The 27,226-nt window shown below is 37.6% G+C and overlaps 1 protein-coding gene across 1 annotated transcript; it reads right to left on the reverse strand.

Moving 5' to 3' along the window:
- GPR37 (G protein-coupled receptor 37) lies at window positions 1-27,226 on the reverse strand. Its single transcript, XM_069087129.1, has 2 exons — window positions 26,249-27,226; window positions 1-1,308 (listed from the first exon to the last, which is right to left on the reverse strand). The coding sequence occupies exons 1-2, from the start codon at window positions 27,224-27,226 to the stop codon at window positions 490-492; spliced, it is 1,797 nt and encodes a 598-aa protein (XP_068943230.1). The 3' UTR covers window positions 1-489.

Below are 27,226 nucleotides of genomic sequence, written 5' to 3' on the forward strand. Positions count from 1 at the left end.
TTAAGGAAATTGAAAGAAATTTATTGGGTCTTTGTTAAGAGTAGGTTGACAATGAAATTAAATAATAAAATGCAATTTATTTTTATGCTACTTTGAGAATTTTAAACTCCAGGTCACCTCACGATATAATACACAATACTTTCAACCACATCTTTACATAAAACTTCTTATAAAATCACATGACTATACTCAATGGACAATGATTCTATTTATAAAAATACTAATGAGTAATTAAATTAAGGTGCAATAACTTCTTTTTTCAAATAAAATATTAGCACCATACTGGATAAAAATGGTCTAAAACTATTGGTTGGTTGGTTCTTTTTTTTTAAATAACTAAACATAACTCCCTTCCCCTCAACAAAGCATATGTGTTAATATGCAAAAATCAGTCTACTATATGGGATTTTATTTTCTTTTTTTTGCACTTTTTGTTCCAGTAAGGAAAAAGGAAGTAAAAATCTTCTTGAAATTCAAAAAAGAAGTCACTCAGCAGTGGGTCCCCACAGACGCAAAAGTAGACATTTCTCGACGAATGGTACTAAAAGGGGAGAGTTCTAGTTCTGTGGTGTACTCATTGTCATTGTCATCACTGGTCACTGTTGAAGACTTCTGAATGCACTCATCACAGCAGCAGCAGCAGCATTCCATAAAGGCCCGACTGAAAGGTTTGCAAAGGCAGAAAAGGAGGACAGGGGTAACACAAGACTTAAAAAACAAAAGAAATTGACTAATGAGATGGAGAAGGTCCATCGTCTGCTCCGAGACCCCTGTGGCCATGTAGGCTGTGACGATGTTGCAGATGTTCTCAGGAATGATGCAAAATCCATACAAAATGGTCAAGGCGACTACGGTGCAATTCATCTGGCTTTCAAGCTGAATCTGTCTCTTGTTCCCCCTGGTGCAAGCCTTCTCAGCTTTTCGGATTTTCCTTGCAGTCACGAGGGAGCAGGTGATAGTGAAAAGTGTGGGCAAGCAAAAATAGCAGCCAAAGTACCACCAGAGTCTTGCACTGTCGTAAGTGAGAGCTAAGACGTAGATCGTGTCCGGGAGCTCAGGGGAAATCTTGATGACACACCGTTCTGCTGGAACTCTGTCGCTAAAACCCAAGTCTTCTTTGCTGAGCTGTCGCAAGACGACTTCTGGGAGTGCTAGCAGGAGAGCCCCAACCCAGATGACTGCTAGCTTGGCGGTGGTAGAACTACAATTTTCAATCATTTCGTAGTACATCTGTACATTAGTGGCAGCCCGGAATCGGTCTATACACAGAGCACATAAGGTGAATGTAGTGACTCCCAGTGAAGCAACCTGTAAAAGGGAAGTGAAACACATTTTAATCGAATGTTTAATCCCAAACACAGAAAAATGGAACATAGCTAGGTCATCATCTATTATTCAAAAAAGGAATGCTGAGGTAGCAGGGTTTGAAGAATGGAAGTCGGGACCTGCTGCTTTACTTGATTCACCCTTGAGATCTAACTTGAGTATGGTTATTACAGATACATCTGGGTTTGAGTGCATGAGTATTCTTTTCATTAGGGAGTCCCTATTCTCCCCACCTCACCCATTCAAATAGATCCACATATATAGAATCGGAATCACAAAATGTTAGAATTCGAAGAGATCTCAGAAGCCATCAAATCTAATACCCCGCAAAGGAATCTCCACTAAAGCTACCAGACAATGGCTTTTATTTTGATCTGTGGTTCTAATTCTAGGTATCCAGCTTGCAAATGTATGCCATTGGGTTTCTAGGTGCGAGTATATGGATGGTTCAGGGAAACTCATTATGTTACTTCAATACTTTGAGAAGCCATACTTTAACTGGTATGGGGATTCCCAACACTGATAAAAATTTATAATTTCTCTATGCACAAACAGACTATGGTTATAAGATGCTGTAGCTGGCAGGGGAATGTTGAGTACCTTGTGGCCAAATATCTGGTAATAAACCTTTCGGAACTGTATTAGGTTGGTCCTTAGACAAGAAACATATAGTTCAGTATCAGACCCATTTTCTTTGTTTTTGTTATTATTATTACTGATTTTTTGCTTTTGCATTTCCTTCATGTCTGAATAGATCCCTCTACTCTTCCCTACCCAGTTAGCCATCCCTTGTAACAAAGATTATAAAAAGAGAAAAAGTCATTCATTGAAACAAACCAATATACCAATTGTATTGGACAGTCTATGCAATATCCCATCCATGCAGTCACAAACTTCTGCAAAGAAAAGGGGGAAGGATATGTTTTCTCAATTCTTTTCCAGGGTCAAATTTGGTCCAAACCAATTTTCATAGATTTTCCAATGTAGTAGAACCTGTTAAAGGCTGCACTCTGATGGCATCACCTTTCAGAGCAGCAGTATCCAATTATTTTGATCATGTGTCCTTATTAGTAAACGTTTATGAATACATACCTGCCTTGTGTGTGTATATATATATACGCACACATATATATAATATACATACACATAGTATGTATATGTATATATGTTTACTTATTTACAAATTATAGAATTGAATCTATTGTAACATATATAATAAAGTCTGTACAAAAATATAAATTACAAAGATGAAATAATATTTGATACTAGAGTCAATAGGGAGCCCCTAGAGTTTGTCAAATAGAGGAATGACATATTCAGACTCATACTTTAGGAAAATAATTTTTTGAGTTGTGTGATGAATAGCTTGAATAAGGGAGACATTTTAAATAGGGAGTCCAAATAGGAGGTTAGTGGAATAATCTTGGGTGAGACATAATGATGATGACGAGTTAGGTTGTTGGCCATCTGAGTTGAGAAAAGTGACCTTGGCAAAGGATATTATAATCAATAATCAATAAGCATTTATTATGTGCCTACTATGTGTCAGGCACTATGTTAAGTGTTGGGTATTATACTAAGTTCTGGATATAGAAAAAGATAGTGTTTGGCAAACGACTATGGGTTAAAAGTCAAGGATGACACCAGCATTGTAAATCTGCCTTCAGCAGGAAGTGGAAAGTTTAGAAGAGGGATGAATTAGGGGAAAGAAAATGTAATGGTATCTGTGATGACGATCACAACACATCTATACCTGTTCATCTTGTGACATTCATTCTGTCCCACTAAAAATGGAAAGGGCAGTGGGGAGATTGACGCTCACTAGTCACTCCCACAAAGCACAGAATTCACTCTCTGAGATATGCTTACCATAGCCATAAGGTGATTTGGGGGATGGAAATGAATGAGTGGGTAATTTTCTCATTGGTACCTGCACAACTGCTGCTATAAGTCCCCAGGTAACAATGAAGTTATAACTATTCTAAGAAGATAGTTTGCCCTGTAAAGAGAGGGGTGGGAAGGGATGGGGAGCTCAAACCGTGGTTAGATAAAGGGAGGTGTGGTTGTGTTGGAGAGAAGCCTCATGGCTGGATATGATAGGAAGGGTAAAAGGCAATATGTCTCACCTTCCTCACTTTTAATTATACACCCCTTGGAGGCAGCCCTCAGCCTCCCTGGCCACAGGCTCCACTTTAAAAAATCGTTATTCTAGAGCATCAGGTCACCTCTACACCACCCTGAAGCACAGTAAGATACAGGTAGAGAAGTATATTATTATTTACACATACAGTTTCTACTATTTTGTGGTAAATGGGATAATTTTAAAATAAACAAAACCGGGTCCTTAAAAACCCCAACAACAAAGAATTGTTGTTGTTGCTGTTGTCATTCAGACACGATCTACTCTTCATGACCCTATTTGGGGTTTTCTTGGTAAAAATACTGGCATGGTCTGCCCTTTCTGTCTCCAGTTCATTTACACATGAGGAAACTGAGGCAAAAAGGGTTAAGTGATTCACCCAGGGTCACACAGTAAATGTCTGAGGCCAGATCTGTACTTAGGAAGATGAGTCTCCCTAACTCCAGGTACTGCCTAGTTACCCCCCAACCAAAAAACTAGTACATTATCATAGAGGAAGCTGATGGATTGGGAAGGGACCATAGGGATCATCCAGTAAAATCCTCATATTTTCCAGATAAACTTTATAAAAGCTTAGCAGCTTGCCCAAAATCACAGTCAATGAGTGGCAGAAATAGGAATAGAACTCAAATGGTGAAGTAGGACCAGGCCTGGAGTCAGGAATACTTGAGTTCAAATCTGACCTCAGATACTTACTAGCTATGTGACCCTGGACAAATCACTTACCCTGTTTACCTCAGTTTCCTCATCTGTAAAATGAACTGGTGAAGGGCACAGCAAACCACTCCAGTATCTTTACCAAGAAAACCCTAAATGAAGAGTTGGGCACCACTGGAAAATGACTGAACAGTAACAAGCTAGCTCCTACTTCAGGGTTCTTCCCACTGTACCATGAAACCTCCCTCTATATAAGAGTATGTTCATAATGTAAGTCACTAAAAGCATGGTCGTCATCTCAGAGGCATCTCATCAAACTCTCATTTTGTAGATGCCCCGAGAGTTTAAGTGACTTGTCCACAATCGCTCTGGTAGTAAGCATCAGAGCTGAGACCAGATCCTCTAACTCCAGAACCAGTGGTGAGAAATACAGTATTCTGGGTACTAAATATTATCAGAGCTTAATTGACACCAACCACATTTCTGGGTTGAAAAGAATATTTTGGACAAAGTGATCCAAGCAAAGAGCCTAAATATTAGGAAAATAAGATAATTGTGAGAAACAATTCACAGCAAAAATTTACATATCACCTTTGTTTGAAGGCACTTTCTCTTACCAGCTCTTGACGTCTAGCCTATGGGTTAACTGATGGAGTAGAGAGCCTCAGTTTACAAATGAAGCATCTAATATGCTGAAGATAACATGAGGACCAATGATTGGGGGGCAAGAGGCATCTCTCTCTTTTTCTGTTAAACATTCTAGAACTCCTTTCAAAATCAATGAAGTCCAACACTCCATAACACAATTTTTTTTTCTCTCTCTTGTTATACATCTTGACCACTTATTTAAAAAAAGTAGCTTACAAGTATGTCATGCTTTAAGGTTACAGGCATTTTACATGTATTGTCTTATATGAACCTCACAACAACATTATGAAGTAGGCAGGGCTTTAAGCCAAATTTTCTACTGTAGTTAAGGGGAGACATGAGTGTAGTTTTCCTTTTCAGATAGGTTTTTTTGCCCCTAAATTCATTTATACTCCAGATGTCATGGAGTGATTATGAATTGTAAGTCTATTAAAGGGTCCTTTTCAGTGTTTTTTCCAAATTATTTATAATTCAGAAGCATCGATATAAATTGTATGGTTCAATAATTAACTTACAAAATCATTTGAATATTGGTTGGTACAATCTAAATTTTGCTTATCCAAACCTGAAATGCCCTGACATATTTGACTTCCTCCATAGTATGGTCAACATTATGATTTCTGTTATAATTGTGAAATGCATTTGTTCCTGTACAACTCATTAAAAATTCCTCCACGATGAATGGTGCAATTATGGACAATTATAAAACTATCGTGAATACTGAGTCTTCTGTATTTAATAGCCATGTCTGATTGATAAATTTCAATGTCACTACAAAATGTTTTGCTTTTCTTTGAAGCAGTATCCTGAGAGAAATGGCATGAATAAAATGCAATTTCTAATTAATTAAAGTGCAATAGGAAGAATAATTAACAGTGACAAAAACATAACTGTAAACATTTTAATAGGCAAGACTATTAATTTAGTGAATTTTCAAGATCAGAGAAAAACCTATAGCAAAACAAACTAAACATAATTAGAAAAATTAGAAGTCTATTTTGAGGAGACAAGTATTTTAAAGGGGATACCAAATTTAAAATGCTAATTTAAAAAGTAAGTTAATTTTATCCTTTTTTATGTTACAAAGAATGCTAAAAGCACATCTTTTCATACCCTCTCCAAACAATTGCTCCTGCTCTCCAGGACACTCAGTAGGAAAGTTTTGCATTCACTTTTTTTGGTGTTTTTGAACATGGGAAAAAAAATGTCCCTTTCTGCCTAATTTGTATGGAAGATAGAGAGTGAACTCTTGAAGATTCATGATAAAGAGCCATCTTTTATGAGCCCAGCCATTCCCTACTCCCTTTTCTGGATGGCTCTGGTTTTAGTCCAGAATGGTACCAACACTTAGAACAGAAGAGGCCACTCATGTCCTGGTACTACAAAATGTGAACTCAGTCAATTGTAGATGATCTTCTTTTCTCAGCTCATTACACCTCTTTCTTTGCCTCTCTTCCACCTTCCTTGTTCTTCTCCTGCTATCTCAATCACTTTAGTTTCTCTTTTTCTTTCTCTTGGTCTTTCTTTTCCTTTTCTTACTTCAGTACTGGAGCCTAAGGTCTTTCATTGGTATCCACTGTAGGCAAGTATCTCAAAAATATCTATGAAATAGAATTCATTATTCTCCCTCCCACCAAAGCAAAAGTAAAACAACTCTCCCTCCTTCCTAGTTTCCTGTGAAAGGAACCACCATCCTACCAATCATTGGGGTTTGAAGACTTGGAGTCAACCTTGCCTCCTCACATCCAGTTGCTGAGTCTTGCCATTTCTATTGCAGCAATATCCTTTGCATCCATTCTCTTTCTGCCACTCTTATAGCCATCATTTATCTGGGTTCTTATGATCTCTTGCCTGGACTATTGCAATTGCTTCCTAAGTGGTCTTCCTGTCTTTAGTCTCTCTCTTCCCCTCTCTAACCTGTCCTCTGCCCAATTCATATTCCTAAAGTAGAGGTCTAAACATGTCATTCACCTGCTCAAGAAACTCTAATAATTCACTGTTACCTCTAGGAGCAAAAACCTCTTATTTAAAGTCTTTTACCACCTGGCTCCAGCCTATATTTCCAGGCTTACTGAATGTTATTGTCACTCTTTGTGACCCATTTAGGATTTTCTTGGCAAGGTTTGCCATTTCCTTCTTCCAGCTCATTTTACAGATGAAGAAACTGAGACAAACAGGGTTAAGTGACTTGCCCAGGGTCACACAGCTAGTGTGTGTCTGAGGCCAGACTTGAACTCAGGTCTTTCCTACTCCAGGTCCAGCACTCTATCCATTGCATGGTTGAAATGACTCCTTTAAGCACTCTACCTTTCAGCCAAACTGGCCTACTTTCTGTTCCCCATGTGTGTGACACTCCATCTCTTGTTTCCATACTTTTACACAGACTGTGTCCATATCTGGAATGCACTCCCTCCTTACTTCTGCATCACAGAATTCCTAACTACTTTCAAGACTCAACTCAAGTGACAACTCCCACAAGATATCTGACCTTACCCCTTCCCCAACCAAATTTACTTTGCAAATATTTCATATTTATTTACCTACAGATACACTTTTTCTTCCTGACAATATTTAAGTTTCTTGAGGGCGGAGACTTTAATTTAATGTCTGCCTTTGTATTCAAAGTACCTTCTGGGATATATAGTAAGTAGGGACTTAATAAGTACTTACTGAATTAATGAAAAGATGAGGTACTGGGGGGGGAGAGAAAATTTGAAACTCAAGGAGTTGAGGTAATGAGTTTTGTAAACTAAAAGTAAACAAATTAATAAAGAAAAATACAAAAAAAAAGAAAAGATGAGGTACTATATAGCTAATCACAGGGAGGGGGGAATATAGGAATGTAACACCTTTTATTTTTTTTAAGCCAGAGGAAAATTTTTGCAGGCTATTTCTGGGTTGTACTTCCTCCATAGTGGTATAAAACCAGTGTAAAGAGACAAAAGCCATATCCTCATATCACCCCCTCTGATTCTCAGCACCACCTTGTTAATAGCAATAAGAGAGCTGGTTCATGAGTTGTGTTCTGTTATGGATGAAAAATCACTGGGTTTCAAATAAAAATGTGACCATCTGCTTAGGACTAGGTGGTACAGGGGGTAGAGTATTGGACTTGGGATCAGGATGATCTGAGTTCAAATCCTGCCTCAGACACCTACTAACTGTATGACCCTGGGCAAGCTGCTTAACCTCTATTTGTCTCAGTTTCCTCAACTGTAAAGTGAGAATAACTGTACCTACCTTCTGAGATTGTTGTAAGTATAAAATGAGATATTTGTAAAGTACTTTGAATAGTTCCTGACATACAGTATTTATTGCTATATTGTTGTTCTGTCATTTCAGTTGGGTCTCACTCTTTGTGATCCATTTTGGTGTTTTCTTGGCAAAAATAATAGAATGGTTTGTCATTTTCTTCTCTAGCTCATTTTACAGATGAGGAAATGAGGCAAACAGGGTCACACAGCTAGCAAGTGTCTAAGGCCGGATTTGAACTCATGAAGATAAGTCTTCCTGATTCCAAGCCCAGTGCTCTATCTATAGTGCCATCTAGGCACCTATATAAATGCTAGCTAATATTGCTGTTCTTGTTATTATTGTTAATTATCTTCTTCCATATTGGAAGAAAGCTGTAATAATACATCCACCAATAGTGATGTCAAAATGAGCAATTTTCTAAGCTTTCACAGAAACACCCTACATATGAAACATCTTTATTCCTTGGTGGCAGATGGGCACTGGATAACCTCAGACTCCATTTGTCCCACCATCCAATCATCCAGCTTGGTACCAGGGAGTGACTGTGGATAAATAGGGAGAATTTAACCCATTGTATTTTGTTTTGTTGTGGTGGGGATATTATATTAAATTCCTTCTTATTCAAAGAGTACTGTGGAAAGAAAACAAAAGTATTCCTCGGGAAAATCTGCTGGGATCCTGACATAGAAATTGATCTGCCACTGAGAGGTTTAATGCAAACAAAACAGGGGAAGAGAAAACAATCGGGAACAAGAGTAAGCCAACTGTGAAAATGATACTGTTGAAAGAGATGATGCAGACCAAATAAAGGTACCACTGTTATAAAACAAGCAAAGGTTTTGGAAACCTTCTAGTGCAGATCAATAATTCCATCTTAATAACAAAAGGAAGAATACACAATGATTGTATTCAGAGAGAAATCCTTATTTTTGAAGGACAACTTAATTGCAAGATTGAATTACTTCTAGTGCAAAAATTTAATCAAAAGTTAAGTTTAAAGAGAGAAGGAAATATTCTTCTTTAACGCAAATGAAATTTCCTTAAATCCAAAGTCATGTTCTTTTGGTTCCAGCACAAATTTGTATCATGCCTTAGAAATATGTTGAAGTATACAGACTTAAGTACCATTTTTTGGTGTACAAAGTGACCTTCTAAGACAGGGGCACTTAACCTTTCTTTTTCTTTTTGTTGTCACAGATCCCTTTGGCAGGCTGTTAAAATCTATGGATCCCTTCTCAGAACAATGTCATTAAATTAATAAAGTGAAATACATAGGATTAAAGGAAAAAGAATTACACTAAAATACAATTGTCAAAATGTTAAAAAAAAAAGTTTAGGGATCTCAGTTTAAGAATTCCTGCTCTAAAATAAGAATATTAGTAAGAAAACATATTTATTTTAGCTAAGTGTTATAGCTGTTCCTCCATCTAAGTCATCTTTCAATGCCTGATTATAGAGTAAAGGTAATTCTTGGTTCTACAGGCCAATTGAGAGAGGTTTAATGTCTTGCTCATGGTCACAGAATAAGTGTCCAGGATGGTATTTGAATCCAAGTGCTCCTAACATACCAGAGGGAAGTAACCAAAACTCACACTTATAAAGAACCTTAAGTTTTGTAAACTCACACCAACACTATGACATAAACGGTGCAAGTATTATTATCCCCATTTTACAGATGAGGGACTTAAGGTTCTGAAAGATTATGTGACCTATGATCACAAACGTTAATAAGCAAGCACATGAGTCAGAATTTAAATGTAGGTCTCCTGACTCAAAGTCTAACTAACACTCTATCACTACTCCATGCTGGCAGGTCCCACCAAACTAGAAAAGCTTCAGCTATACAAAAACACTAAAAGTCTGAGACTTAGTCTACCTAAATCCAGAAACATGTATCACTAGAACATGGCTACCCAAATTCTGTCAGTTATAGAAGTTCATAAGGGCCATGTACTAAGGTGAGAAGAGGTTGAGATTTTCATTATTGAAATGAGACTCACATTGATAAAATTAGAGCTCTCTCTCTCCCTCCCCCTCTCTCTTCCTCATCTTCCCTCTCCCTTCCTTCCTTACTTTTTTCTTCCCCTCTCTCCCTTCCTTTCTTTTTCTTCCTTTTTTTGCTACAACAACTCATGAAACTACTTACTAAGTTGGAATACTCAAGATCTGTGTAGGTAGACAAAAGTGCCCATACTGACACAATATTAAAACTTTTGAAGTATTAAACTATTGAAGATTTATGGTTTCTCTTAAAAGTTATTTTTATGAGTGTAATAGGAAAAAAGAATAAATACTGAGGATAGTTTTGCTTAAAATTCTAGAATTACAGCATTTAAGCTTATCTTGTGTAACTCCCTCAGTTTATTGATAAAGAAACTTGAAGCTCATAGACTTTAAGTGGGGGTCTTACAATGACACAGTAAGTTAGGGGAACTAGGATTTGAACTCAAGTCCTCTAACTAAATCCAGTGATTATTCAACAATGCCATTTTCTATATGGTTTTAGTTTGTATTCTACTGACTTGGTTTAGTAGATGGTGCAATGGATAGAATGCTGCACCTGGAGTCAGGAAGGTTTAGCTTCCTGTGTGACCCTAGGCAAGTCACCCATTTGTCTCAGTTTCTTCATCTGTAAGATAAGCTAGATAGGGAAATGACAAACCAGCCCTAGTATCTTTGCCAAGAAAACCCCAAATGTAGTCACAAAGAGTTGGACATGACTGAAAATGATTGAACAACAATAACATGTCTACACTTTTCAGGACTGAATTGCAATTTCTTTTCCAAAAAGAGACCTTGAACACCACAAGGGAGATTTTGTTTCTCTTTTTTGTGTGACTCAAAACATACAGTACCAACCTATTAATCAGACTGCTGTGAATCGATAACCGTTTATGAAACGTTTGCACTTTGGAATGAACGCAAATAGTGACACTGACCATGAAACACTTAAAATGGGTTAATGAAATCAAAGTCAGGACAGAATGGAGAAGATTGTCTCATCTCCACAAATATCTACCTCTCTGGGGAAAAGTTTTCATGGCAAGCCAGGCAGAGTAAAGGATGACTTCTTTCTTCCTTTTTTAATATCACTGAGATTTTATTTGACACATAAGCATACTCACCGAGTCATTATAACCATGTCAGACCATTTGGACAAAGTCTATTTTACTTACATAATTACAGCCTTAAATTCAGGGGAATAAAGGGTCTATGAAAGAAAGGAGCAGGGTGGCATAATTGCATCATTTTCTTTTTTTAACTCTTGTCTTTCTTCCAGTCTATTAACAATCTTTCATAAACTTTAAAATAATTCTAATCACCCTAAGCTATTACCACTTTAGAGAAAAACATGGAAGCAGCATGGTACAATGAAAAAGAAATTAATTTGGAGTGAGGGGAACTGTGTTCATATTTCAGTTCTGCCCTTACCCATCTGTGTGACATTGGGCAAGTCCCTTAATCTCTCTCAGCTTCACTTTTCTCTCATGTACAAAATAAGAAGATAGTACTGGATGACTTCTAAGATTACTCCAGCTCTAAATGTATGGTCCTGGACGTGAGAGGGTATTTTCCCCCTCTATGGATAAAGATCATCTAAATTAAAACTTCCCACCAATCATGGTATCAATAGTAAAATGTGTCTAATTTGTACTATGAAAATTTATTTATCTCCCACCAAGGTGTTTATTGAGGGCTTCTCACTGTTGCAGCTCTATGAAGAGTGCTCCTTTATCCTGAAAAATTACATAAAGGAAATAATATTTTCCTTTGTCTTAGAATAAGCCACCAATTGGGATTGATGGAAGATAACTCAAACATTCAAGAGCTCATATTTTGTGGACAATTAGCAAATGATTTCAAAATAGAACGCATTTGCTAAAATGAGGTGAAATTAAATTCTCCCCAACATACATATATATATATATATATATATATATTTTTTTTTCCTTAGGAATTGAATGATGATGCTCCTGGTCCATTACCAGAAGCATGGTTGTGTGGATTTTTTTTTCCAGTGGTGCTAATATATTTTCACTGACTCATTAACATTCTGTCAACTGCTCTTCCTTGTATGACATAAGTTGCATGCTGTCCAGAGTGTAATTTTAGAGATAATTGTAAGCCTCCCTCAATTTAACAAATGTTTATTAAGTAACTATTATGAGCCAGGCACTATGAATATTAAGACCAAAAAACTGGAATCATCACTGACCTCAAGGAACTTTTATTCTATTTGGGGGAAACAACTTGTACACCAATAAACAAGTCACACACACACACACACACACACACACACACACACACTGTCCCTAACATCCTGTTGCAGCTTTTTAATAACATCAGAAGTATAAATGCTACAAACTTACAAAAACAATTGAAAGGTTGTCATTTAAATGTTTAATTATTAATATGTTACTTACTAAAATTCACTATAACCACCATCTGTACTATATATTGCTCTAGTCAGTTTTAGAGCTTTGTAAAAATATCAACTGCTGCTCAATGACTGAAAGGATTGCATTTGTAATCCCAGTCTTAAAATCATCCAGAGAATGAGGTGTTGATGCAGACATGACAGTTTTGACATGACTTCACAGCAAAAAGTCATCATTAGATGACTGAACAGGCAACCAGGGTGGCCAAGCAAGAAGATCTCCTCTTCCAATCTACCAGCCTGTGAAATTAGTAGGCTGAAACCGTCACCCAAGTAATGATGCATAATGACAGGGTGTCCATCTTGTGAAAATTAGAGTTAAAAATTTATTTTTCAAAATGAACAAAATTATTTTTTTTAAAACAGAAAATAAACTTCCAAATGATTTTTGTAATTTTGTATTATACTTTGGAAGTTATTAAAGCTTAAAACGACACTAAGAATTTTGGGACATTGTATGTATATATGTGTACTTTTATATATGTTTGCATATGTGTATATATGTGTGTGCATATTTATATATGCGTGTGTATATGTGTGTGTGTGTAATGTAATTTTGGGAAAAGGAGGGAACTATAAACTGGAAGAGGGCTATAGAGAGCCTTTCCTCCAAATAGCTCCATTTATTTCTGAAATTACATGACCAAATTCCTCTCCATGTGGTCCAGAAGAAGTAATACCTTTAAGTCCATGACATCTGAGTGCTGGATTTGGAGTAAGGGAACTTTGATTCAAATCCCAAGCAATGTGAGCTTGAACTACTCATTTAATCTCTTAAATCTTAAGTTTCCTTATCTTTGAAATATGAACGGGTTGGACTAGATGACCTCTAAGGTCCCTTTTAGTTCTAAATCTATCATATTTGAATTAAGCTTGTAGAAACTTTTTTTTGGCAAGGGTTAAGTGATTTGCTCAGGGCTACATAGCTAGTAAGTATCTGAGGATGGACTTGAACTCTGGTCCGCCTGATTCCAGGGTCAGGTGTTCTATCCACTGTGCCACCTAGATATCCCAGGTTCATAGAGTCTTTACCCAATATAGGCCAGACTTGAGACAGCAGGAAAGCCTCAGACAGGGAATGGAGGGTGAAACAGGAGAGGGAAGAAGAAGATGGAAAGTAGGGGATCTAAAATGAAATTAAAAGGTGAAACATAGCAAAAGGGAAAGCAAGGAGTGTCAAAACTAAACTTCATATTTTCCCACCTTTCCCTAGGCCTCTAAAATCTGACTATGCAACACAGAACACACTGAAGTTTATCAGCTCATACAAGAATCAAAGTGGGGCTTCATTAGCCTTCTTAGCACCATGGTCTACACATCAGAGTTCATGACACAATAAACACTGTTAATGAACTAAGAAAAAGACCATTTAATATTAAACCTCATCCCGTGGCAGCAACCTATGCAGACTGCCAATACACATTAAAAAAAAAAACTTTCAGAAAATTTTCAAGGGAAATACCTGTGCTCTCTTTCCAAAACAGAAAGAATGGATTTTAAGATTTATCTAAAGTGTTTTTTAAAAAACCCACCAAAACCTAAGAACCAAATTACTGAAAGTAATTATTCTAATATAGAGAGATCACTAGCCTATTCAGGAGAACAGAATGGTCCTTGTTCAACTACCAAGTGTGAACTCTTGATGGTAAGCCTCAGGGAAAGCCAGGACCATTCCTGGGAGGGACACTGGACCTGGGCCATATCACACTTTGTCTCTATATCCCTTTCCCCAACATTTTTCCAAAGGTGAAATCAGATTGATAGGAACATTAAGAACAGCCCTGAATTGGAAAACAGGCTACAAAAGGCAACATAGGGACAGTTTGGTGGTGCAGTGAATAGAGAACCAGTCCTGTAGTCAGGATGACCTGAGTTCAAATATGGCTTCAGACACTTAACACAAAAACCAGTTGTGTGACCTTGGGCAAGTCACTTAACCCTAATTATCCTACCTTCCCCCCTCCAAAAAGAAAAAAAGGCAACATATAGGCTAAGGATGAGACAAACAGCCACATGGAAAGGCAGAGCAGGCAATTCCACCCATTCTTGCTGATAGCAGAAGAGGATGTGAGCATATTCTTGGTGTGAATCTTGGTTCTTCTTAGCACCATCTGATGAAGCTACTATTATTATCCTTTTCCTCTCACCCAGGTCATTATGGCAGCAAGAGGACTCTCTGTGAGGTTAAGACCCTTAGAAATTGTGACAATTTGTCAAAATCTAAAGACAGCTTTGGAATTTGGGACAATTTGTGTGAGACTTGATTTTTCCCTCTAAAAAAGTAGTAAATGTCCATATTGTGGCATAGTATAAGGAAAAGATTCCTGGCTGAGGACATGAATTCACATCCCAGCTTCAACATTCGCAATCTACATGAACCTTCTCTAGGCTTTACTTTATTCAACCATAAAATGAAAAGAGTTATAATAGTTCTCTTAAGTCCCTTCCATCTCTTGATGCTACAGTTTATAAGATTTTGCATGGATGAATGAGATAATATATATGAACACATATACAGTAGAATATAAGCTTCTTGAGGCAGGAACTATTTCACTTTTGTCATATTTCCAGTGCCTAGTATAGTGTCTGGCCCATTTTTTTAAAACTGGAACTGTGATTTCATTGTTATAGGGAATTTCCAGTGAGAGAATTCTTTCTACCAAGATAGATACTAAGGGAAGTGTTCTGAAACTCTTGAGTGTTAAAGAGTTGCCTAAGACATTGTGAGGTTAAATGTCTTGCCCAGGGTTATACAATGTATATCAGAGGCCAGGTCAGAACTTTCTGATTCTGAAGTCTCATTCTCAATCCACTCCAGACTGGTAGGTGGCAGAGACTTAATAAATGCATGTTAAATGATTGTTGAATGTTTTGGGCTTTTTTTCATAAAATCAGGTACTCTCAATATAAAGTTTTGTTATCATCACATAGGGAATTTAAACACTTTTTTAAATGAATACTTTCTCTCCAATTCCACTTAATCCTTACCCTTCCTTCAAGCCCATCTCAAATGTCATCTCTTCCCATAAACCTTCACTCATTGTTAAGTTAAATCATTCAGAAGTAATTTTCCTCTTCTCTGAATGGTGTAACATAACACTATAGGTCTGCCGTGAGCATTTAGCAACAATCTACTTTGTATTATATTTATTGATGTAATTACTCTTCTACTAGACAAAATTCCATGAGGGATTGAACTGTGTCTTAGACTTCTTTGCATTCTCATACCCCAACGCCTACCACACTATGGTGTACTTACAGGAATACAATGACTATGTTCTGAATGGACTGATTTATGTATGCCTTTAATGGATATTTCTAAGGTGGGAATATTAACTTTAATATCAAAATAAAATATACTTTAAAATGTAGCAATGTTCTAACTTCCTCAAACTTCTTCAAATAGTTGAGTCAGCTGTCACTCTTAGGTAAGATAAATAAAGAAAATAATTCCCAAAAGAGTTTCATAATTGCCACATTTTACACCGTAAGAGAGAGCAGGTAAAGTTTCCACTAATGACACTAATTCACTCATTAGGAGTTTGGGAGTCAGCTTCATTCTCCATCCTACTTCTTTCCTTCTCATTACAACTCACATAGTTGTAGGAAGTGGTAGCCAATATCCCATATGAGCTAGCTTCCCCAAATCTATAGGGGAGACTTGGCACCACAATCTCCTGCTTTCACTGGGAATCTCCCTGAAATCTGCTTTAACATGGTTAGTCCTTTCTTACTTTCATTCTTTCTCCATTCCTTTAAAGGATAATGTGAGAGAGTTTCAAGAGAGCCTTGGAATTATTTTTTTTTCAAAGACAAGGGACATCCTGGACCAACTTTTACTTCTTTCATCACTATCACTCCCCAAGAATCTGAAACTTTGAATGGAATGAGAGGTTTGGAATAGGAGCCAAGGAAGGCTCCCCTGAGCCCAGGATCCTTGGTTCATCATTCCCTACCATTAATCAGCCATCTGTATGGTTATTTGTTCTGAGTAGCAGTAAGAAAGATTGACAGAATGGCCAAGGTCTTAAATGGGAAGTTTTCTAGTGGGTCAATTATGTTAAAAATATTCATTTGGCAGAAACTGGAGTCAACATTTAGCCAAATATTTCTGCAATAAATGTATTATGTAATCAATCTTGATGTGAGGTTACTTGCTACCTGGGGACACAGAATCTCTTTAATGGGCTAGTGCACAATCCTGTAGTAAGATAGAGCTTCTTTTAATACATCATTTTACCACCAGACCTGTAATATTCTAAATGCAAAGGACCTGGAAGGACATAAAAAACTTTTTATGTATCAGGGCCATAAAATAATCTCCTCTACACATCTACAGGTCATGAAGACTACTGACTTACTTTCAGATTCTGTCTGATAAAACTAAAGAGTATAAAATTTAATCCCTAGCTCTGAAAGTTAAAGCTAAAAATAACAATCCCAGGTCCTAGATAGAAATAAACCCTATACAGCAACTGGGAACTACTACAAATGTATATAAAAGTAGGGCAAGGATGGCAAAAAGAAAAATAATAGTTTTATTTAAATGAATGCCTATAATTATTTTGCCATAATCCAGAACTCATGAGCTAAACTGATCTATTTTGTTCTTAGTGTTCTCCCCCCCCCCTCTCTCAATGGAATATCTTCTTCAAGAATATTTAAGCCATATAAATTATCCATAAAGTTTACCAATAATAATTTATTTGGTATACTGAACATACCATATTACAATAAATATCATTTTAACTTTGTATAGTATGTATTTATAGAGCTATTATGTACAGATAATTTAAGACTATGTATATATCTATAACAATATGTGTATACACTTAGCACCACACCCAGAAATAACTGGCTGTGTAACCTTGAGCAAGTTACTTAACTGCTATTGCTTAAATATATATATATATATATATATATACACAGCAAGGAAGAATAATTAGCCAATTCATGAATTGTGTTTGTGCTTACATTTCATCAGCATATTTAAGAAAAGTCTATATGCAGCTTTAATTGTGGCAAAAAGGTCTTGAATCATGGAATCTATGAGACAAAGTTATGTAATGGATAGAATGCTAGACTCGGAATCAGGAAGACCTAGGTTCAGATCTCACCTCAATCACTTACCAGCTATGCTATTTCTAAGCAAGCCAAGTGTTGTGCTTCAGTTTACTCATTTGTAAAATGAAGTTTAACTTGATAGTCTCCCCTCCATCTTCAAACCTGTGATCATACGATCATAATATAATGGATTATAGAGAGGCTATCTACTCCAAATTACATCTGATCACAAATCTTCTCTAAAAGATGACTGACGAGTTCTCATTGAATCTCTACTTGAGGACTTCCAGTGAAAAGAAATCTCGCAGTGAATTATAAAGTTTATAGAATTCAAATTAAATGTTTCACAATGCTCACAATTATAATATAAGCAAGAGGGTTAATTATAATTAATTGGTAATGTTAACAGTAGTATAAACAGATGTATAATGAATCCATTTGCTAATTGCTCTTCTCTGTTGACTGTGGGTATTAGCCAGCAGTTTATTTGGTCTTTTGCTATATCTTATGCACAAAAATAAATGTTGACAATGAAGCTAAAAATAAAAGGATTATGAAGAGGTAAGTAATAATATGATTACAAGTAAAACTTAAAATATTCACAAAGCATTTTACTCAACACAACAAGTGCAAGTTCACTTTATACATTATTTGTTGCTCAAGATCTGGTCATAAAATTGTATGAATCTATTTAGAAGGTAATCATAATTCTTTGTGTTAACTGGCCACTCAACTAACATAACTGTGCTGTGCAATAAACAGATTCAAATTGCTTGAAATTAAGAGATTTGCTTCTCTAGTGCACTCATCTTTAAACCAAGAAAGTTGGACTGGATTTGATCTTCATTCTAGTTCTAAATGTATAACTCTTGATCATAGTGGACTCTGTTTGGAATTGAACATCTATGAGATAACACAAAAAGAAGTGAATTTGAAGTCAAAGGCTCTGGGATCAAATTCCAGCTATAGTACTTACTATGATGTATGCCCCCTCTGGATTTAATTTTCCTTACTTGAATGAAGGGATTGTACTCAATGATGTCTGTAGTCCCTTTTAACTCTAAATCTATGCTCCTGTAACCTTTACATAACAATTCCTTTCTCTGCTAGTTGCCAGAATATCTGTTGTGCACTACATAATAGGTTAGCTTCCAAAAAGAACAAAATTAATCAGACTTAATCTCTCTTTCAAGGACTTTACAGGACCAGGAAAAGGAGTGGCTAATGTGTACAAAAGTAATTTACATTGGAGACTGAAGGAAGAAGTTGTGGTATAGTGCAAATTTTATAGTGTATGAGACTAAGAGTTAAGGGACATAAATTAAAATTCCAACTTACTACCTATGTGATCTTAGTTGCTTCATTTCTATGGTGTTGATTTTCTCAACTTTAAAATAAGTGGGGTAGACTAGATGACTTCTCAGTATCTTTTAGTTCTAAATCTGTGATTTTATGAAAAGTGTCACAAGAGAAAGACACAGGCATATTCAATTAAATTGGTTGCACAAGACCCCAGATGAAACATCATTACAGGAAGTAGTTGGTTATAAATGGGTGGGGATAAATGATATTACAGAAGGGTTTGACAAAGCTATAGTGGGTTTTGATATTCGAGACACTTGTAAAAAATTAAGAAGATATCATGTAGTGAGTACATTTTTTGTGTAAATGAAATATAAATTGCAGAAGAGGGAAAAAAATCAAAAGTAAAGATGAAAATACTGCATCGTGACCTAGAAAGCCCATTTCTGTAATATCATGTGTTATGTGTAATAAAATGTGCCACATTTTAGGGGACATATGGATAAGCTAGAAAGTGTTTAGAGGGTTATGAGGACGATAAAAACACATGGAAATCATGATACAGAGTAGCATTGAAAAGAAAAGACAGGGGGAACCTGACCACTGTCTTAAAATATTGGAAGAGCTATCAAGGGGCGGCCAGGTAGCACAGCAAGTAAGAGCACCGGCTCCAGTGTTGAGAAGACCTGGAGATCGAATCCTGGGCTCAGACACTTAGCACCCACCCAGAAACACCTGGCCGTGTAACCTTGAGCAAGTTACTTAACCCCAATTGCTTAGGGGTGGCCAGGTGGCTCAGCGAGTAAGAGCACCGGCTCCAGTGTCAGGATGACCTGGATCAAATCCGGGCTCAGATTCTCAGCACCACACCCAGAAATAACTGCTCGTGTAACCTTGAGCAAGTTACTTAACCCCGATTGCTTTAAAAAAAAAAAAAAAGGAAGAGCTATCAAGTATAAGAGAATATAGTTTATTCTGGTTTGTTCCTGAGGGTATAATTAAATCCTTGGGTGAGTTACAAAGAAGGAAATGGTGGCTCAAAATAAGGAAAAACTTCTGAACAATTAGAATTGTCCAAAGATTCAATAGTGGCCCTAGAAGACTGTGAAAGCCATGTCTCAAAAAGTGTGGCAGTAGAGCGGAGTGATATTTCCCAGGGATGGCATAAAGCAGGTGCATGTTCTAGGTAGAACTTGGACTTTATGAATTCTTTAGTCCTACCCAACGCTAAGATTCTCTGATTTCTGGTTGTAGGCATGATGGTGGCTTCATGGAGATCTACTTCAAATAGTGCCACCTGAGATGGGTCTTGAAGTGTGCATAAGATTTGGACTGGGTAGAAGGAGTGAGAAAAGTCATTTTACATGGAGGCACTAGCATGAGCAAAGATAATCATACATACATACATACATACATACACACACACACACAGAGTAAGTTGAGGAAGTCATTGGATAGGAAAACTGCAAGAGACATATATGCCAAAGAGGAAATAAGAATAGAAAAATAACATGCAAGAGAAATATATAGCAGAAAAGTAAAACAAATGACAAAAATTTATGTAAGAGTTAAAAAAACCAAACTAGTAGGAAAAGGTGAAACATAGAAGGTAAGAAATATGAATAAGAGATCTACAATTTCTGGGTATTTTTAAGCTATGAAGTTGGCACAGAAATTTTTGGGAAAATGTCAAGGGAAAGGCTATAAATAATTTTTCGTTCCCTTTAAAGATCTAAAGTAACTTTGATAGTTTAGGAACATACAAAATGGATTAGCATAGAATCGCAGAATTTCAGAATTGGAAAGGACCTCTGTGGCTGTCCTGAATACCCCATACCTGAAAAACAATATCCAACAAATGATCATCCAGCCTCTGTTTGAAGACCTCTAATAAGAGGGAATTGTTGTCAATCATCCTTTGTTCTCAAAGAGGACCAATGACATCTAAAGGGTAATATCTTGACTTGCAAGTAAATCGGATTTAAGTGAGGCAGGGCTGTGCAAGATCTTAGGTTTTACTCTCTCCTCCATAGTCATCAGAGTCCAGTGGCAAGACATAGGTGAGGTTGACTGGCAATGGTCCAGAATGCAGTGGGGGACCATCACCTTTTTAAGCAAAGGTCCTTCCCAGGTCTCAGTTTGTCTGAGACAACATCCATTCAGTGAATAAAGCTGGGCAAGGACTGAAATGCATCACTAACAAAAGTAGCCCTTTTGGGTAGTTCTGTGAGCTTTTCCTGTCTTCAAGCTTAAATTTGCCTCTTTGCCACTTCTAACCATGACTTCTGGGACCAAACAGAACAAATCTAATCTCTCTTCCATTATGGTAGCCCATCAAATACTTGAAGTCAGCTATCACGGTTTCCTGAGCTTTCCCTTCAATTTTTGCCCACTTGCTTCAATCAGTCCTCATACGACATGGACTCAGTGTCCTTCACTCCCCAGACTGCCCCCTCTGTACACTCTCCAAGTTATCAGTGTCCTTTGTGACATTCAGAAATGAACACAATACTCCAGATTTTGTCTGACCATACACAGTATGGGGAGACTATCACCTCCTTATCTTTACAAGCTATGCTTCTCTTAATGTAGTCCAAGGATGAGATTGTATGTTTATCCCTATTGAATTCCATCTTGGTAAGTTTAAACCTATTCAATGCTCTAACCTGCCTAGATCTTTTTGAACCTAATTCTTTTCCAATATATTAGCCAGCTTTCTCAGCTTTGCATCATCTATAAATTTAGTGAGTATGCCTTCGATCAAGCCATTAGTAAGAAGGGTTAAATACTAGAAGGTCAACAACTCATCCCTGAGGCAATCCACTGGACACTTCCTACTAGGCTGACCTCAAAGCACAAAAGAGGTCAGCCATTCAACAGGTTCTGAATCAATATAGTGGTATCATCTAGTCCAGGGGTGGGGAACCTATGGCCTCAAGGCCACATGTGGCAAACTCCCACCCTGATCTAGTCCTTATTTCTCTGTTTGCTATCAGAATGGTTGATGATTCTTAATCAAATATTTTGCTAAAATCTACGTAAACTACACCAGCAGCATTCCCCCAATATACTAGTTTCATAAATCTAATAAATCTAAATTTAAATTTAATAAATTTAAATCTAAATTAAAATCTAGTAAATCTAAATTTAGTGAATCTATCAAAAAAAGTAAATAAGAGTAGTCTGGCATAACCTGTTATTGATTAAGCCATGCTGACTCTTCATAATCATAGTTTCCTTTTCAAAATGTCTATTAATCATTTTTTTTGGTGCAGTTGAACTTACCACTTCTGGATTCAGGAAAGACTTATTTTCCTGAGTTCAAATCTGGCCTCAGACACTTACTGGTTGTATTACCCTGGGTCATTTAACCCTATTTGCCTCAGTTTCCTCATCTCTAAAATGACCTGGAGAAGAAAATGGTAAACCACTTTGCCAAGAAAACTCCAAATGGGGGGTCTGACTGAACAAAATTCTCTATTCTAGTAATTGAGGTCAAGTCATATAGTATGTATGGCTTGGATTGTTCATAAACTCATATTTATGTTAAATTTAAGAGGGGCTAAAGGGATTAAAAATTTACTGATTTAAAAAAATCAGTGGAATGGAGATTACCACTAAAAGCTACTGAGTTTTACTGAATTGAGCATCTCTTAGTTTTTGCCAATTTATAAGAAGTACAACACAAAAACAGAAGACTAGGCATAGTGGCAATAGTGGGTGATATTGCCCCCTGGGGGGTGGTGCTGGAATAATTTAGTTATCCTTGGATGCAACTGGGGAGAGTTGAATAAAAATAAGGGGGCGGTAGAAGCATAATGAAAGAGAAGAAAATTTTGAAAAGCCTTTTTTACAAGCTTCATCTGCTGTGTAACAGAGTTAAATTTATAGTGATTACATTATTTTCCAAACAAACACACAAAATATAGGTTATAGCCAATCAGTGGTCAAGTCCACCGACAGGTCTTAACAAGCAAGTGTTGGCAGATGAACATGTTTTGTCTGGAAGTCCAGCATGCATTAGCAGGAATATGTGCATGTAATAATTTGTTTACAATACAATACTATAAGTTACATAACAATATTGCATCATCAAGATTTCAATGTAGGAAAAAAACAAATATACAACATATTATTAAATTTAAGATGCATCATTTTAAAAAATTACTATTTTTTTGAATGGGACAATTTTTCTTAAAGTTAAAGGATTAAAAAAAGTAGATTTCCAAGGAGGCACTGGATAATTTTTTTGGAAAAAGGGATAAGTTTGGAAACTTCTGAAGGAAACCTTTAACAATGGAGTAAAGAAAAGTTGTTATAATCAAGGGAGTCATGTTAGAAACAGAATTTTCTGATTCTTAGAAAAGGAGCTAGGTAAAGAGTAAGGGTAAAGGGAGGAAAGGTTAAAAGAAAACAAGAAATACTAGATACAATTTTATTATATAAACTTTTGTGGGGGGTTTTTATTAGTTAATAAAAGGAATCCCCACAAACAAGAAAAGCCGTGAAACTTTCCATCTCTTGTGAAAATATTAGGGTCTCCTAGAGGCAAAAATTACACCCTCCTCTTGCATTTCAGGGTTGTATTCTACTGTTTGCACCTGCTTATAGAAATCTCAGTGACACCTGAGACAGTTTAGTATTTTAAAATCTTCCTATTAAATGAATATTAGAAATCTTTTGGCAAGAATAAAGACTGTGTAGCAAAAAGGAACATCTTGCATATAGTAAAGGCCCTTGGGGGACAAAGAGAAAGATGAATCATCAATTTAAAGAAGAGAGAGAGAGAGAGAGAGAGAGAGAGAGAGAGAGAGAGAGAGAGATTGAAGACACAAACATAAAATAAAACCAAAACACAAAAGGACTAAGGAGTAAAACACAAGAGGACTAAGGTTTGAATCCCAGTTTTGAAACTTACTACTCATGTGACCAGGAATAAATGATTTTGTTTCTCTAGATCTCAGTTTTCCCAGGAACTTTCAAATCATGAGCTACTATAATATTTACTATAAAATCAGGGGATGAACTAAGGAAGGGATCTCAAGGATCCCTTCCAGGTCTAATTTCTACGAGCCTATGAAAAAAAAATAATTTCCATTCTTAAGAAATGGAAAAAAAGTAAAAAACAGAATTTTGTAGGAGGCAGAGGGGTAAACATTGGTAAGCAGATTCCAAAAGTCGCACCCCCTCCAAGAAGACACTAAAGCATCAGAGGAAGCTCAATAAAAGTAAAGTGAAAATAGACACAAAAATGTTATATACCAATCATAGGATTATATACATTAGAGGTCGCTGAGTCCAAATACCTCATTTATTGAGGAAAAAACTATGAGGTCAGAGAAGTTAAATGCTTTGCCCAGGGTCAATTAGTTAATAATTATTTCCATTAGGATTCCAACCTGGAGTTTCTTGACTCCAAAAATCCATCCAGTATACCATGCTGTGTTTCTTAAAGTGTCCTAGAGACAATGAGCATATGTGTCTACCATACAGTGCCTGACACATAGTAGATGCCTAATAAATGTTTGTTGACTTGACTTGAATTTCACCAGTGACTAAATTATTCTCTTTTGAATTAGTTTCTGTAACTTCAAAGAATTCTTTTTCTCCTAAGTTTTAATTTGAAAGCTCCATTCTTGACTAGGTGGTTGTGTTGTGTCCCTTTTACCTTTGTAGATTTTTATTTTCCATTTTTCTAATTTTCTCCAGTTTATGCAAGTTTCTGGCTTTATGCCAATCTTTAACTTTCAGCTTGAAACCAGGCCAACATGTTTCTCCTTCACCTAAAGACTATTATTCTGTTCACCTGAGAGCTTACCTTTTATCAATAAAGCCCATATCCATTCTACTATCAGGAATAAAGGGAATCAGAGAAATCTTGACATAGAATAGACCCTGACAAGTTAACTAGATAACATCCTCATATACCCAACTACTTTAAATTAAACCAAGCCAATCGCTATTCAGAAATGAATTATCTCCCAGATAAATCATGTATTTCTAAGCTAACTGCCCCCTGGCAACAGCTGAAATCCTGGACCTTGTGTAAAGAAATGATGACAATTGATTTAACAAGCATGGAATGTAACTATATCTGTTCCTGTCAGGCTTATAGAGCATGCAATTTACTGCCTCTCACTTTTGGTTCTTTTAAACAGGAGTCGTTTTCTCTGTTCACTTCTCCCCTACCTTAGGTACAGGAATGATGTACCAAGATGGTCTTGGTACTGCTACTAGGCAGAATCATGGGCTACTGTAATATTTACAGGTTTCAATTCTTTGGCTTCCTTAAATGAATTGGACAATCTGAATGGAGCAATGCAGAGGCCAGCTGGCTGAGAACACAATTGGCAGAGGAGCATTTGGGTACTTTCCAATAGCTGTTGTTTAAATGAGAGGCCATTTTTAAAGCAAATTCCAACCACCGCACTCAAGGCAGTAACTGCAGAGGGAAGAAAAGTTTTGGGGGGCTTTTTTTTAGTGGATATGTTCTGTTTATATGCCCAAAGTTTTCACTTCCCTCTTAGGAAATTTTAGTTACAAAGGTTTTCTTTGTGTTTTTATCAAATTATCCCTTAAAATCAGTGCCAAGTACAATGTTACATAGAATAGGGTTTGACATATACTTAAAAAAAAATCTTGTCTCATAATGACATCATGAGCTTTTAAGCTTAGTTTCTTTGAAGCAAAAGGTTGTGAAATTGAGGGAAGAGGGAAGAAAATGAAAGAAAGAAAAGTTCCATCACCTTAGCATGGAAGGCAGACACCTTAGGTGACAGGGGAGACTGTGAAATATATTTAAGCATTTATCATGAGGCCAGTTATACCTTTGCAGAAAACATTTTGTCTCAAACCCAGTTCTTAAGAAGGAATGGAAAGAAGAAAGTTTAGTACGGTGCTTGATGATTCAGATTGTCACATCTGGACACAATAGATCCATCCACATTTTCTCTGTGGAAAGCTGGGGGGAGGGAAGGGGAGGGAATTGGGTAGAGACAAAAGTTTCTTTCCTTGTCCTGCTGGGTTCTGATGGTCCAAACCATTCCTATCTGGAGGGATAAGCTTGTGTATATTAGCTGCCAATCCAGATGTATAATATGTCACAGGTGCCAAAGCAAGCCAATTGATACACAGTATGCCAGCTCAAAAGGGCAGACACAAGCACTATCCAGACTAGTCTAGACATTCTATCAGCAGTTTTTCACCCCCAGGGGTGGCAGATGAGTTTAAAGGTGTGTTTAAGCAAAGCCTCCAGTAGAAGCTGGAAAGGTGAGACAGGATGTAAGGGAAGCAGAAAAAGAGGGAAGAAGGAGTGTAGATCAGGGAGGAGGGGGTGTGCTGAGCAATGCCTTGGGGCAACACACCCACTTAAGGGGTAGCAAGGCCCGTGGTGGTGACCCATTGCAAGGCTTTATTACCTCGAGATAGGGCACGATCTTGCAGGAGAAATCCTCTAGAAGCCATTTCTTGGTGAGCTCATGGAAGATGACCAGCGGCAGGCAGAAAAAGATGATGAGGAAATCCCAGAAGGCCAGGTTGGCCAGGAGCGAGTTGGAGATGCTCCTCATGTAGTAGTTGTGGCACACGATGCACATCACAGCCAGGTTGCCGATTATGCCAGTCCCGAAGATCACCACGGACAGACACATGACTGCGTAAGCTCCGTAGGACTCTCGGGTCAGAGGATAGAAGGGGTTCTTGATCTTGGGGCGCCGGTTCGTGCCGTTTCCCCCGCGGGGGACGCTCCGCTCGTGGAGTGTCTCTCCAGAGGATCCATTTAAAGGCAATGCCTTCCCGGAGGTTGCCACTGTCTCTTTCTGCGCTTTTCTATCCACACTGGCTGCGCTCCTCAAGATGGGGGGGCTGGTCAGGGGGTCACCGCGGGATTTCCCCGCTCTCCTCCATCTGGAGAAGGACTCCGGGGCTGCGGAGTGGGTCTTGACATTCTGCTCCTGGCTCCCTCCTAGATCAATATCCTTACCACTTTTCTCTTTACCCGTCTCCAAGGCAAATCTAAGGGCAACCGGTAGCTCAATCGCCGCTGCTCTGAGAGGCACTAGCCAGATGCCAGGCCGCCTCTCTGGGGGAACATGAGAAGTCCTGTGAGCCCCAGTCAGGTCCCCCAACGGCGCTGTTAATTTATTTCCTTCTTTTTCCTCTTCCTTCTTTTCTTGTGCTTTGGCCACAGCTGCTCCCCTGGGGCTGCTGGACAACACTTTCTGCAACACATCTCCCGACCCCCAAACTTCCCAGCCGCGCTGTTCCCGGGTCAGCGCAGGCAACGGTGTCTTCCCTAAACTGGTTCGGTTCCCAACAGCTAGGGCGGGAGAAACTCCGAGCTGCAGCAGGAGCAGGAGGCGTAAGGTGCAGACGAGGGGCGCGCCTGGGGGCCGCAT

Source organism: Petaurus breviceps, unplaced genomic scaffold, assembly GCF_028583685.1.
Source record: "Petaurus breviceps papuanus isolate PSGF00001 unplaced genomic scaffold, PetGlider_PUasm1.0 181, whole genome shotgun sequence".
Lineage (NCBI taxonomy): Eukaryota > Metazoa > Chordata > Mammalia > Diprotodontia > Petauridae > Petaurus > Petaurus breviceps.